Below are 12,464 nucleotides of genomic sequence, written 5' to 3'. Positions count from 1 at the left end.
AAACTCAAGATGCTGCGATACAGAAAATATAGGCCATAACAAACCTTACCATTGCAATGTGTCCCCCTTCAGAACCACCCACCCTGGACCTGGACTTCAGGGACAAGATGATGGTGAAGGTTGGAGACACTTGCACGCTGTCGGGACGCTACAGCGGCAAACCGGCCCCGGCTGTCGCCTGGACGAAGAACGACGAGGAGCTGAAAGCAGACGACGAGATCGCCCTGCACAGCACCGCGCGCCACCTCAGCCTCAACATCAGCAAGGCCAAGAGGGAACACAGCGGACGCTACTGCGTCAGCGTGGAGAACGCCGCCGGAACTCGCACAGGAATCTGCACCATCACCGTGGTTGGTGAGTCGCTGCTTGAAGCATATAGAGATAGAAAGAACGGGATTATCAGATTCTAACATTGGAGGGAAAGAAAGAACTGGACCCAGTAACAAGATGCAGACTAGAAATGCAGGATGTGAGAGTTAGGAAACACAGAGCTCTGAGCTGGTTGGCATGTCCATATTGCAGATTTTAAAAAGCCAATCCGCATGAATGACTCACCTGTATGAATTCTTCCTCCTGTCAGACCGTCCTCAGCCTCCGGAGGGCCCTGTGGTGTTCAACGAGGTCTACACGAACTACATGGTGATCTCATGGAACCCTCCTCTGGATGACGGAGGCTGTGCCGTCTCCAACTACATCATCGAGAAGAGAGACACCAACAGAGACCTCTGGATGCCTGTCACCTCGTCCTGCACCAGGACCACCTGCAAGGTGGGCGGATCGTTGCTGAAGTGCTCGAAGGAAAAGATTTAACAAAGTTTTAACTAATTAAACGATCAACAAGAAAAGACACTCAGCCAACAGCTGATATCTGTCACCAAAACCTGAGATATGAAGTCTAATATACATCAGTGCTGTTTGTGATGCACTAAAAAGCCGGGTTTTGGTCCATTCTTCATTTTATTGTATTTGTGTCCACATAAAAGTACAACGATAACATATACAGATACACATATATACCAACACAAAGACCTTTCCTACAACCTCGAGGTACGATAGACCAATTATGTTACAGAGAAGATGAGCGAATGACAATTACAGACAAAAAGAAATGATTAGTGAAGGAAAAATGTACAATTCTTTCTTGTTATAGCTGTCAACAATTTATCAATAACCTCAAAGAATCAACTGGAACACAGATCACGTTCCACATGTTGATCTTAGAGATAGAAATGAATAAAAATCCAACGGACAATGGTTTCATTTAGTATTACGATTTATTCTCTACACAGACAATGAGGCTAGATGAAGTAGATGGGGTCATTGCAATACATATATGGAAATAAAACATTTAACATTCAAATTAACAGAAGAGTTCTGAAATGTTGTCTAAACACATGCAGCCACCCTCAGAACTGACTCCCGCTGTCAATTGCTTCAGGTGCCGAAGCTGATCAAGGGTCGCGAGTACATCATCAGGATCATGGCTGAAAACATCTTCGGCGTCAGCGAGCCTCTTCTGTCTGCAGAGTCCAAGGCCAGGGACATCTTCAGTAAGTCAGACCTGCAAACAGGAAACATTCAAGACCATGTGGAGGATGACGAATCCCGTAGTGTGTCTGATCTGTGGGACTTTGTTTCCTTTGCAGAGGTGCCCGACGCTCCTAAACAGCCCACAGTGAAGGAGGTCTACCACGACTCCGCCCTCATCAGCTGGGAACCTCCTGCTGACGGAGGGAAACCAATCACAGGCTACATCGTGGAGAGGAAGGAGACCATGGCCCACAGGTACACAGACCACACGGCATTAGAAACCTTTGTGGTTTTGGAGGGTAAAGGAATGCCCCCAGTGTTAGTCTTTCTGTGTCCACATCACAGGACAAGAAACTCATAACCTTTTAAACCCTAACTTTACAAAAATAAACCGAACCCTGACACCATCATTCAAAATCAATCATTCACCCCGAGCCCACCAGCAACAGTTGGATATTAAGAGGTTAAAGTTTCACTTCTTTACTTATTTTTGAAAGCAACCATTGAGGCTAAACCTCTTTTCGTCTGAAACATGTCAAAGGTCGTGACCTGATCACCACTAAACTGTTGGGTGTCATTGGCATATTTTAATGGAGTATTTGTGTTACCAAGTAATCTGTTAAAATTGCTGATTAATCAATTGAAACAAGTCAGGAAAGTAAAGTCTTCCAATATCTTGTTTGGTACGACCGACAGTCCAAAACCCAAAGAGATTCAGTTTACAAAGATATAAAACAGAGAACAGCTGCAAATGCTCACATTGGAGAAGATTGTGTTGAACATGGTCAAAAGATTCCAGCTTTTGTTTCCTCCTTACAAACCCCATAAAATATGAAACGGTAAGGCTGCAGAATAAAATCTCAACATGCTTCCTTTTCAGGTGGGTTCGCTGCAACACGGAGAGAATCCATCCCAAGGTGGAATACTGGGTGACGGAGCTGCTGCAGGGCTGCGAGTACGAGTTCAGAGTCAGCGCTGAGAACATCGTGGGAGCCGGAGACCCGAGCCCACCGTCCAAACCCGTATTCGCCAAAGACCCCATAGGTAAATCCCCCTCTTGACAACAACACTTCATCTTATTGCTGTTACTGTATCCCACTCACAACAAGAATTCCTCCGTGTCCTTTGCAACAGTGAAACCCGGTCCACCGGTGAACTTCCAGGCCATCGACTTCACCAAGGAATCGGTGAGTCTGTCCTGGCAGCCGCCCAGCGACACCGGCAGAGGAAAGATCTTCGGATACCTGCTGGAGTTCCAGAAGTCTGGAGAGGAGGAGTGGTCCAAGGTGAGGTGCAGGTCCAATTACTATGAACTTGCTGCCTAGAGGATTTACCCGTTTGGTTTAAGGACACCGTGACCTTTGTGATATTGAACTCTTGTCCTGCCGCTGTCCTCAGGTGAACCAGACTCCAGAGTCCTGCCAGGAGACCAAGTTTAAGGTGATCAACCTGGACGATGGTGTTATGTACCGATTCAGAGTCGTGGCGGTCAACGCTGCCGGAGAGTCCGACCCAACTAACTTGAAGGAGCCAATCAAAGTGCAAGACAGACTTGGTGAGTTGGCATAACTGTGGTTGAGTCCTATTTGAACCAACGCTGGTTTAAGAAACGCTGTGTACCAATGTGATATTACTGTGTTCGTCCCCCCAGAGCCCCCAGAGCTGATTCTTGATGCTGCAATGACCCGAGAGGTGAAGGCCATGTGCGGCACTCACATCACTCTGATGGCCACCATCAATGGTGTCCCGTTCCCCACCGTCGCCTGGCAGAAGAACGAGGCCGAGGTGCCCACCAGGGCCGACATTGAGACCAGCCAGACGGGCACCAAGCTGGAGATGAGGTTCTGTAACCGTGGCGACTGTGGAGACTACACCCTAACTGTGGAGAACCCAGCTGGATCCAAGACCGCCATCTGCACTGTGCTGGTATTCGGTAAGGAATGGATCAAAGGTTTTTAGCTTGAGTACATGAGTGTTATTCAGCACTTCTGTATGTGTTTGCTCTGAACAGTTTGGGGAGGATAGTCAATCTTCACTCTAATATATTTATGTCATTTTCAAAATAAGGTTTATTGCCAAGTGTGTTATTCACCTACAAGGATTCTGCCTTGGTGTCTACTGCATACATGTATTAAGTGCAAATAAATATACAGGCAAAGTACTGCAAACGTCAAGAACATAAAAGGAAAAACATTACGATAAAAAGAGAAATATGGATGCCCGGGCCTTGTTGATCCAGTCGGGAAGAAACATGATTTGTGGCATGAGGGGAGTGGTTCAAAGAGATCAAAGAGGGTCCACCACTATCTTCCGTGCCTGCCTCAGTGTCCTGGAGGCGCACAGGTCCTGGTGGGACGGCAGATTTCAGTTAATCACCCTCTAAGGAGAGCAAATGATACGCTGCAGTCTGCCCCTGTCCTTGTCTGTGGCAGTAATGTACCAGATATTGAATTGAATGTAAAGTTAAGACAGTTTTGTGACGTTCCTTATATGTTTTTGTTTTTTTTAGACAAACCTGGTCCCATCCAGCACCTCCGGGTGTCTGACATCCGGAGTGACTCTGCCTACCTGTCCTGGAAGGACCCAGAGGACAACGGCGGTGTTCGCATCACTAACTTTGTGGTGGAGAAGAAAGACGTTGCATCAACTCAGTGGGTCCCTGTCTGCTCCACGTCCAAGAAACGCAGCATGACGCTGAAGCACCTGATAGAGGGCACATCCTACCAGTTCAGAGTCGCTGCTGAGAACCAGTACGGCCGCAGCGAATACGTCGAGACGCGAAAGGCCATCAAGGCAATGAACCCACTCTGTGAGTAACAGCACAGTTAACACTTGATCAGCAGATTATTGAGTATTATATTGTACTGAGATTAGATCACAGAGTCTTTTAAAACAATAAATAAATACAACAAAAATACTCAAAGTTAATGCTACTATCATATCACAGAACAACATCGACACTGTTTTAAGACTCATAATTGGGTTTGTTACTGGCTAAAAGTATTTTCAGAGATTTGGTGCCAACATTTTCAGTGGTCTGTCCTTCTCCAAAGTATTTGTTATTAAAAAAGAAAAAAAATGTTGTGATTCAATCTCATGAATGCTGAAATTCACCATTCAAACCTAATTGTTTTTTCTTCCATCCCTCCAGTCCCTCCTGGTCCGCCTAAAGACCTGCACCATGATGATGTGGATAAGACTGAGGTGTGGTTGGTCTGGAACTGGCCCGACCGCAACGGGGGAAGTGCAATCACAGGCTTCCTGGTGGAGTATCAGGAAGAGGGAGTGAAGGACTGGGACGAGTGGAAGGTTGTTAGCATCCCAGAGAGTCATGTGACTGGCCTTGAGGAAGGAAAGACCTACCGTTTCAGAGTGAGGGCTGAGAACGCCATTGGCCTCAGCAGACCTGACACCACTGTGCCTATCCTCTGCCAGGAAAAACTGGGTGAGATACAGGACAAAACCCCAGCACTCTATATCACCTCTATCAGATGAATTTTATGCTGGATCATATATAATACATTTATAAATGGAGAATTTCACTGTTTTCCTAATTTCAAATGAGAGGTTCACCAATATTGGTGCAGATTTAGTTCTTATTATTGTCAACATCAGCAAACTAATGTGCCTTGAATTGGTATTTGGCATCAACAATGTTTGTGTTCAAGGCAGAGAAATGCCATAGTTGCATCTGTATTTGGTAAACTGTTGGTCGTTAACATTGAATATTTCATCGTTTTTGAACTTGAGTATAGTAGCATGGGGTAACCTCCTCTGTCTGTATGTCCACAGTGCTTCCAGTTGTCGAGGTGGACGTCAAGCTCATTGAAGGCATCACCGTAAAAGCCGGCACCACCATCAGGCTGCCAGCCATCATGAGAGGAATACCCATTCCCACTCCCAAGTGGTCCATCGAAGGAGAGGAGATCACTAGCGAGGCTAACGTCAAGGTTGAAACTGACAACTTCTCCACTGTGCTCAGCATTAATGAGTGCACCAGGAACCACACGGGCACCTACCTGCTCACTGTGTCCAACCCAGCTGGATCCAAGACGGTGGGCTTGAACGTCACTGTCCTGGATGTTCCCGCTGCTCCCATTGGACCTGCCAACATCCTTGAGGTCACTCCGGACTCCATGATGATTGAATGGCGTCCTCCAAAGGACGACGGCGGTAGCCCTGTCACCAACTACATCGTGGAGAAGCGAGAGTCCAAAAAGGAGACCTGGGGAGGTGTGGGCGCAGTCGGCCTTGCCACCAAGCTCAACATCAGCCGCCTCCAGAGGGGAGTGGAGTATGTGGTTCGCATTCGTGCTGAAAACAAGATGGGCATTGGCGCTCCTCTGGAAAGCAAGCCCACTGTTGCCGAACACTCCTTTTTGCCGCCCAGCCAGCCTGGTAAGCCACAGTCCTCTGATATCTCAGAGGATTCTGTTACAGTCGGCTGGACCATGCCCCTGTCTGATGGAGGCAGCCAGATCACCGGCTACATCATTGAGCGCCGACACAAGGGAGGAAAATGGATCCGCGTCAACAAGACACCATGTAAGGACCTGAGGTACAGAGTCCTGGGACTGTTTGAGGGCAATGAGTACGAGTTCAGAGTGTTTGCTGAGAATATTGTTGGCTACAGCAGCCCGTCTCTCACCTCTGACCCCTGCAAGCCCTGCAGGCCCATCACTGTCCCCAGCCCTCCTGTCAACCCCAAAGTTAGAGATTACAGCAAGACCACCGCTGACCTGGTGTGGACTAAACCCAACAAAGACGGAGGCATTCCCATCCTGGGCTACACTGTGGAAATGAAGAAGGCAGATACTGAAGAATGGAAAAAGGTGAACCTGGATGACTTCATCAAGCAGTGTGCCTACAGGGTGAAGGGTCTGGAGGAGGGCGTGACATACAGATTCAGAGTCTATGCCTCAAACATGATCGGAGATGGAGAGCCCAGAGAAATCCCGGAATCCATTACTGCTCAGGATATCCTGATCCCTCCAGAGATAGAGATGGATGTCACTTGCCGCGATCACCTTACCGTGCGGGTTGGACACAACATCAACATCATCGGGTACATCAAGGCCCGGCCTGACCCAGAAGTGCTTTGGTCAAAGGGAGAGACAGTTCAGGAGAACAGCAAACGTCTCACCATCATTCAGAACTTCCCTGTGGTCCACCTGAAGATCAAGGAGGCCACAAGAGATGACCATGGCAAATATATCCTGAAGGTTTCAAATGAGGGCGGCGAGGCCTCTTGCACCATCACAGTAAATGTGCTAGACAGACCCAGCCACTGCCAGAACCTGCACACAACCTATGCCACCAGGGACTCATGTATGCTCAACTGGGAGGCCCCTAAAGATAATGGTGGATCCGAGATCACCAACTACATTGTGGAGTGCCGTGAGCCCAGCATTAGCATGTGGTCTATGATCACCTCCCAGTGCACCAATCGTAAGATCAAGGCTAAGATGATGGAAGGCCATGAGTACCTGTTCCGCGTCTGTGCTGTGAACAAGATGGGCCCGGGACCATGTGTGGACACCAAGACCCCTCTGCTGGCCATCGACCCCATTGAGAAGCCCGGTGAGCCTGAGAACTTCAGAGCCACTGACGTTGGTAAGAACCACGTCTATCTGAGATGGAGGAAGCCTGACTACGATGGCGGCAGTCCCAACATCTCCTATAACTTGGAGTGCAAAGTCAAAGATGCAGAGGAGTGGGTGAAACTAAGCACCGGTAATCTCAAAGACACCTTTTTCCTGGCTGACAAGTGCGTGGAGAACCAGACGTACACCTTCAGGTAAGTTACTACGTTCTTACTTTAACAGTTCAAACAGTTTGTTTTACAGAGTGTTTCAAGGCTCAGAAATGGTGTTTTTTGAGTAATGCACAAACTAATGTAAACTACTTAATAATAATACCTAGTAATTATTATCATTTGTTATCCAGGGTGCAGACTGTCAATGAAGGAGGTGAGAGTGCTTGGGTGAAGCTTGCCGATATTATTGTGAGGGAGGAGATCCAGAAGCCCGTCCTTGACCTGAAGCTGACCGGAGTTCTGACAGTGAAGGCCGGAGAGTCGGTGAGAATGGAGGCCGGGCTGAGAGGAAAGCCCCAGCCTGAGGTCAAATGGACGAAAGACAAGGCTGTCGGAGACAACCCAAGAATCAGCTATGAGACTGGGCCCGACTACTCTAAGTTCCTTTTGACCAAGTCCAGACGCAGTGACACTGGAAAGTTTATCATCACTGCCACCAACTCGGCCGGCACCTTCACGGCATACGCCAACGTTAATGTCCTGGACGTTCCCGGCCTAGTGAGGAACCTCAGAATCATCGGCATTGGGGCTGACAAATGCAGAGTGGTGTGGGACGCTCCGGAGGACGATGGAGGTTGTGAAGTAGACAGCTACATTCTAGAGAAATGCGAGACCAGGAGGATGGTCTGGTCCACGTACTCAGCCTCTGTGGTGACACCATATTGCAACGTCATCCGTCTGATGGAGGGGAACGAGTACATCTTCAGAGTAAGGGCTGAGAACAAGATGGGAACCGGCCCCGCCATGGATAGCAAGCCTGTCACTGTCAAGACTCAGTTCAACAAACCTGGACCCCCTGACGTTCCTGACGTCACCAAGGTAAGTAAAAGACTCCCTGTATTAAGGAGTTTCCTAAATTTGGCACACGTGAAACATATTTCAGCCTGGTATCTTGTCCAGTAGTAGTAAACAACCTAGCTGTAGTCACACTGTTGATACTTTTGTGATGCAGGTGAGTAAAGATGAGATGACCGTTGTCTGGGCTCCTCCTGAGAATGACGGAGGAAAGTCGATCACCGGCTACATCTTGGAGAGGAAGGAGAAGAGGGCAGTGCGCTGGGTGCCATGCACCAAGAGCCCCATCATTGAGAGACGCATGAAAGTCACCAACCTGATTCCCAACCACGAATACCAGTTCAGGGTGAAGGCTGAGAACGAGGTCGGCCTGGGAGAACCCAGCAAACCCTGCAGACCCGTTGCAGCTAAAGATCCCATCGGTGAGTGTGCAGTTGCTGTCACAGTTCAGTATACGTCTTCAAAAATGTTCTTGAGATTTGAGCTCAGATCAGATAACATGTAAACCACACGAAGCTTAACATGTTCAAGATGGACTTGAAAGGCCTCTCACTTGTGTCTTCAGGTTTAAGTATTTTTTATTGAACTTTGAGTTACTGTCTCTTCCTACAGAGCCCCCTGGCCCCCCTGCAGGCCTGAAGGTGGGCGATAGCACCAAGACCTCTATCACCCTGTCCTGGTCTAAACCTGTGTATGATGGTGGTGCCCCCATCATCAACTACAGCCTGGACATGAGGCTGAAAAGTGAGGCAGACCCTGAGAAGCCCACAGAGGGCTGGAAGAGAATTGACACCCATGGCCCATTGGTGTACACAGAATTCACCATCGGCCAGCTGGATGAGAAGCAGGAGTACAACTTCAAGGTGTCCGCCCAAAACCAGGTGGGCTGGGGACGTCACGCCTACTTGAAGGAGGCCGTCTCTCCCAAGGAGGTCCTGGGTAAGAATGAACGACTACTAAAGCCAACAGAGGCTGTGCTTGCCATTGTATTACACAACATGGTAAATGTTCACTAATAATCTTTACATCAATTTGTTTCCATGGCAACAGAGGCTCCAGAGATTGACCTGGACGCCAGTCTGAGGAAAGGCCTGTCTGTTAGGGCCGGCTGTCCAATCAGGCTTTTCGCTGTGATCAGAGGAAGGCCTGCCCCCAAGGTTATCTGGAAGCGCGTGGGTGTGGACAGTGTGATCCGCCGAGGTCATGTGGACCAGGTTGACACCATGTCCTTCCTGGTCATCCCTGAGAGCACCAGAGAGGATTCTGGGAGATACTGTCTGTCTCTGTCTAATTCATCTGGAGAGAAAGCTGTGTATGTCCGCGTCAAAGTCCTCGGTGAGAAACATAATAATAATGACAAACTACATGTTTACAGCACTTGCCTTTAAGGAAACTGTATGCTCAAAGTAATTCCTAAATTCGTCCTCTGCAGATACTCCTGGTCCCGTTGGCGGCCTCGAGGCAACCAACATCACCAAGACGTCAGCTCAGCTGTCCTGGTTGCCGCCAGATAATGATGGTGGTAGCCCCATCATCAACTACATTGTGGAGAAACGGGAGGTGGATAGGAAGACCTGGAACAAGTGCACAGAGGAGCTTAAGAAGACCAGCTTCAAGGTGACCAACATGGCGCCTGGCATCGAGTACTACTTCAGAGTCACAGCCTGCAACAAGTATGGCATCGGAGTTCCTCAGGATTCGCCCAAGTCCTACCTGGCTGTTGACCCAATCAGTGAGTGTCACCACAGACTGTGTGAACAAGGATTAGCATGTCAAAACCACGAGTTCCTCTGTTGTTTGTTCATTTTTGTATTCTTCCTAACACCCGCTTTGTGTCGCATTCAGGTGAGCCGGACCCTCCGAAGAAAATGGACGTGTTGGAGATTACCAAGAATAGTGCCACGTTAGGCTGGCTGAAGCCACTCCGAGACGGAGGAGCCAAAATCAACGGTTATGTGGTGGACTACCAGGAGGACGGTGCTCCCGAGCACAAGTGGACACCGTACTCTGTGGTCAAAGACATGACCATCGTGGTGGTCGGTCTGAAGGAAGGAACGAAATACAAGTTCAGAGTGGCAGCCAGGAACTCAGTGGGAGTCAGTCTGGCCAGAGAGGCAGAGGGAGTGTTTGAGGTCAAGGAGCAGCTCAGTGAGTAGACCTAAACATTTACCTCAGACTAGTCTTACCCAATCACGCAAACATTCAACTTGAAGTAACTTTTGGTGTTTCTTGTCTCCCAGTGGCTCCTAAGGTCATCATGCCCGACATTGTGATGGTGAGAGCTGGATCCAAGCTGGTGGTTGAGGCCCTTGTGGCAGGTAAACCCTCTCCCTACTGCAAGTGGAAACAGGGCAACGAGGACGTGCTGACCTCCGACCGCCTGTTGGTCGTAAAGACACTGACGACCTGCACGCTTATCATAAAGAATGTGAAGAGAAACGACAGCGGCTACTACAGCCTGTCTGCTGAGAACAGCACCGGCAGGATCAACCAGATCCTCAAAGTCACCGTCATGGGTCAGTTTGAACAACAGATGCTGCTAAAGCTGCTGGTTCTAAACTGAAAAGATACAGATGATACTTACAATGTGACTGATGAATAACAGGTGTGTTTGTTTACATTAATAACTCTTCCTCTGGGTCACTGCAGACATCCCTGGACCCCCTGAAGCTCCTCTGGAGATCACCGAACAGGACATTGATGCCTGCATGCTCCTCTGGAACTCCCCACAGGAGGATGGCGGCAGCAACATCACCAACTATATTGTGGAGAAGTGTGACGTCAGCCAGGGCGACTGGGTCCCCATAAGCACATCCTGCACCAAAACCAGCTGTAGAGTGACCAAACTGACAAATGGCAAAGAGTATGGCTTCCGAGTCCGTGCTGAGAACAGGTTTGGCGTCTCTGCGCCCATCTACTCTGAGAAGATGATTGCCAGACATCCATTTGGTGAGTGCGAGCCAAAACATTACTTGTAATCGATATTACAGCAATGACACTATGTACTAACAATTGGGTTTTTTTGCCCAAAGATCCTCCCAGCGAACCCAGAAACCTGCACATCAACAAAGTCAACAAGGAATTCGTCATCCTGTCATGGGAGCGTCCCAGCAGCGACGGAGGCTCCCCCATCACTGGATTTTGCATTGAGAAGAAGGAGAGGAACAGCCTTCTGTGGGTGAAGGCCAATGAGTCCTTGGTCAAAGCCACCCAGTACACCTGCACTGGCCTGATGGAGGGCGTGGAGTACACCTTCAGGGTGTCAGCACTCAACCTGGCTGGACAGGGCAAACCCTGCAAACAGACAGACTTGATCACCGCTAGGACTGATATTGGTACGATTGATTTCAACATGATATATTTGTAACATGATAAAATAGGAAAGCAAAATTACAGATTCCACTTCCATGGGAGCATAACTACTAAAATTGTGTTTTGTTTGTTGTTATTTTTCTTAACCAGTTACTTAAAAGAGTGAAAGAGCCTCTTTTATCTTGAAAGGCCTAAATATTACATCTTATTTCCAGAGATCTTACCAGGTTCTTGTTCACTCAACCTTCTTCTTTGTTCAGACAGCATAACTGAGTCAACGACTCTTTGTTTCTTTCCATTCAGACCCACCAGGCAAACCCGAGGCCATGGATGTGACCAAACACTCGGTCTCATTGGTCTGGAGCCGCCCCAAGAATGACGGAGGCAGCAAGTTGATTGGCTACTACATGGAGTATACAAAGCTTCCAGAAGAGAAGTGGACGCGTTGCAACGCTAACTGCATGAACATCCAGACGGAGATCTATGTGGTGAGCGGGCTGGACGAAGGCCAGCAGTACCAGTTCAGAGTCATCGCCAAGACCGCCATCAACGTCAGCCTGCCGTCCGAGCTGTCCGACCCCATCGCTGTCATTGCACAGAACGGTACACCTCCACACAGCAAGGACAACTGAATGAGAAATAAAATGATTGACATATGATGATGACTGTTCTCTCTTCTTCTCCTGTGCAGTTCCTCCTCGTGTTGAACTGGGCGTCAACATGAATAACCTGATTGTGGTGAAGGCCGGAGAGAACATCTCTCTGGATGCCGAGGTGTTCGGCAAGCCGCTGCCGAAGGTGAGCTGGAAGAGAGACGGAGTGCCTCTGGTACTCGTTGAGGGAATGAAGATGGTCCAGAAGAAACATGTCCACCTGCTGGAGCTCTTTGCCGTCACCAGGAAGGAGTCTGGAGACTACACCATCATCGCTGAGAACATCAATGGCTCTAAGTACGCCAGCATCAAGGTCAAGGTGCTCGGTAAGTCAGATTTAATATTATATTAATATGGTA

General features: G+C 48.6%; 1 protein-coding gene across 1 annotated transcript in view; it reads left to right on the top strand.

Moving 5' to 3' along the window:
- Positions 1 to 12,464, top strand: part of ttn.2 (titin, tandem duplicate 2) — a 238,002-nt gene that overhangs the window by 169,614 nt on the left and 55,924 nt on the right. Inside the window, exons 175-196 of the mRNA XM_031877239.1 lie at positions 73 to 354; positions 581 to 768; positions 1,439 to 1,550; positions 1,647 to 1,785; positions 2,411 to 2,574; positions 2,665 to 2,816; positions 2,929 to 3,085; positions 3,182 to 3,463; positions 4,040 to 4,339; positions 4,682 to 4,975; positions 5,323 to 7,327; positions 7,477 to 8,164; positions 8,298 to 8,562; positions 8,753 to 9,079; positions 9,191 to 9,475; positions 9,573 to 9,872; positions 9,986 to 10,288; positions 10,381 to 10,656; positions 10,790 to 11,089; positions 11,173 to 11,475; positions 11,756 to 12,055; positions 12,144 to 12,431. Of these exons, the coding sequence (XP_031733099.1) occupies positions 73 to 354; positions 581 to 768; positions 1,439 to 1,550; positions 1,647 to 1,785; positions 2,411 to 2,574; positions 2,665 to 2,816; positions 2,929 to 3,085; positions 3,182 to 3,463; positions 4,040 to 4,339; positions 4,682 to 4,975; positions 5,323 to 7,327; positions 7,477 to 8,164; positions 8,298 to 8,562; positions 8,753 to 9,079; positions 9,191 to 9,475; positions 9,573 to 9,872; positions 9,986 to 10,288; positions 10,381 to 10,656; positions 10,790 to 11,089; positions 11,173 to 11,475; positions 11,756 to 12,055; positions 12,144 to 12,431 (7,710 nt within the window). The remainder of the gene's footprint in view (positions 1 to 72; positions 355 to 580; positions 769 to 1,438; positions 1,551 to 1,646; positions 1,786 to 2,410; positions 2,575 to 2,664; positions 2,817 to 2,928; positions 3,086 to 3,181; positions 3,464 to 4,039; positions 4,340 to 4,681; positions 4,976 to 5,322; positions 7,328 to 7,476; positions 8,165 to 8,297; positions 8,563 to 8,752; positions 9,080 to 9,190; positions 9,476 to 9,572; positions 9,873 to 9,985; positions 10,289 to 10,380; positions 10,657 to 10,789; positions 11,090 to 11,172; positions 11,476 to 11,755; positions 12,056 to 12,143; positions 12,432 to 12,464) is intronic.

This window comes from Anarrhichthys ocellatus, unplaced genomic scaffold (genome assembly GCF_004355925.1).
Source record: "Anarrhichthys ocellatus isolate YVR2014 unplaced genomic scaffold, GSC_Weel_1.0 scaffold130, whole genome shotgun sequence".
NCBI classification, from domain to species: domain Eukaryota; kingdom Metazoa; phylum Chordata; class Actinopteri; order Perciformes; family Anarhichadidae; genus Anarrhichthys; species Anarrhichthys ocellatus.
Note: the sequence above shows the minus strand (reverse complement) of the source record. Positions and strands in the feature narration are given on the sequence as shown.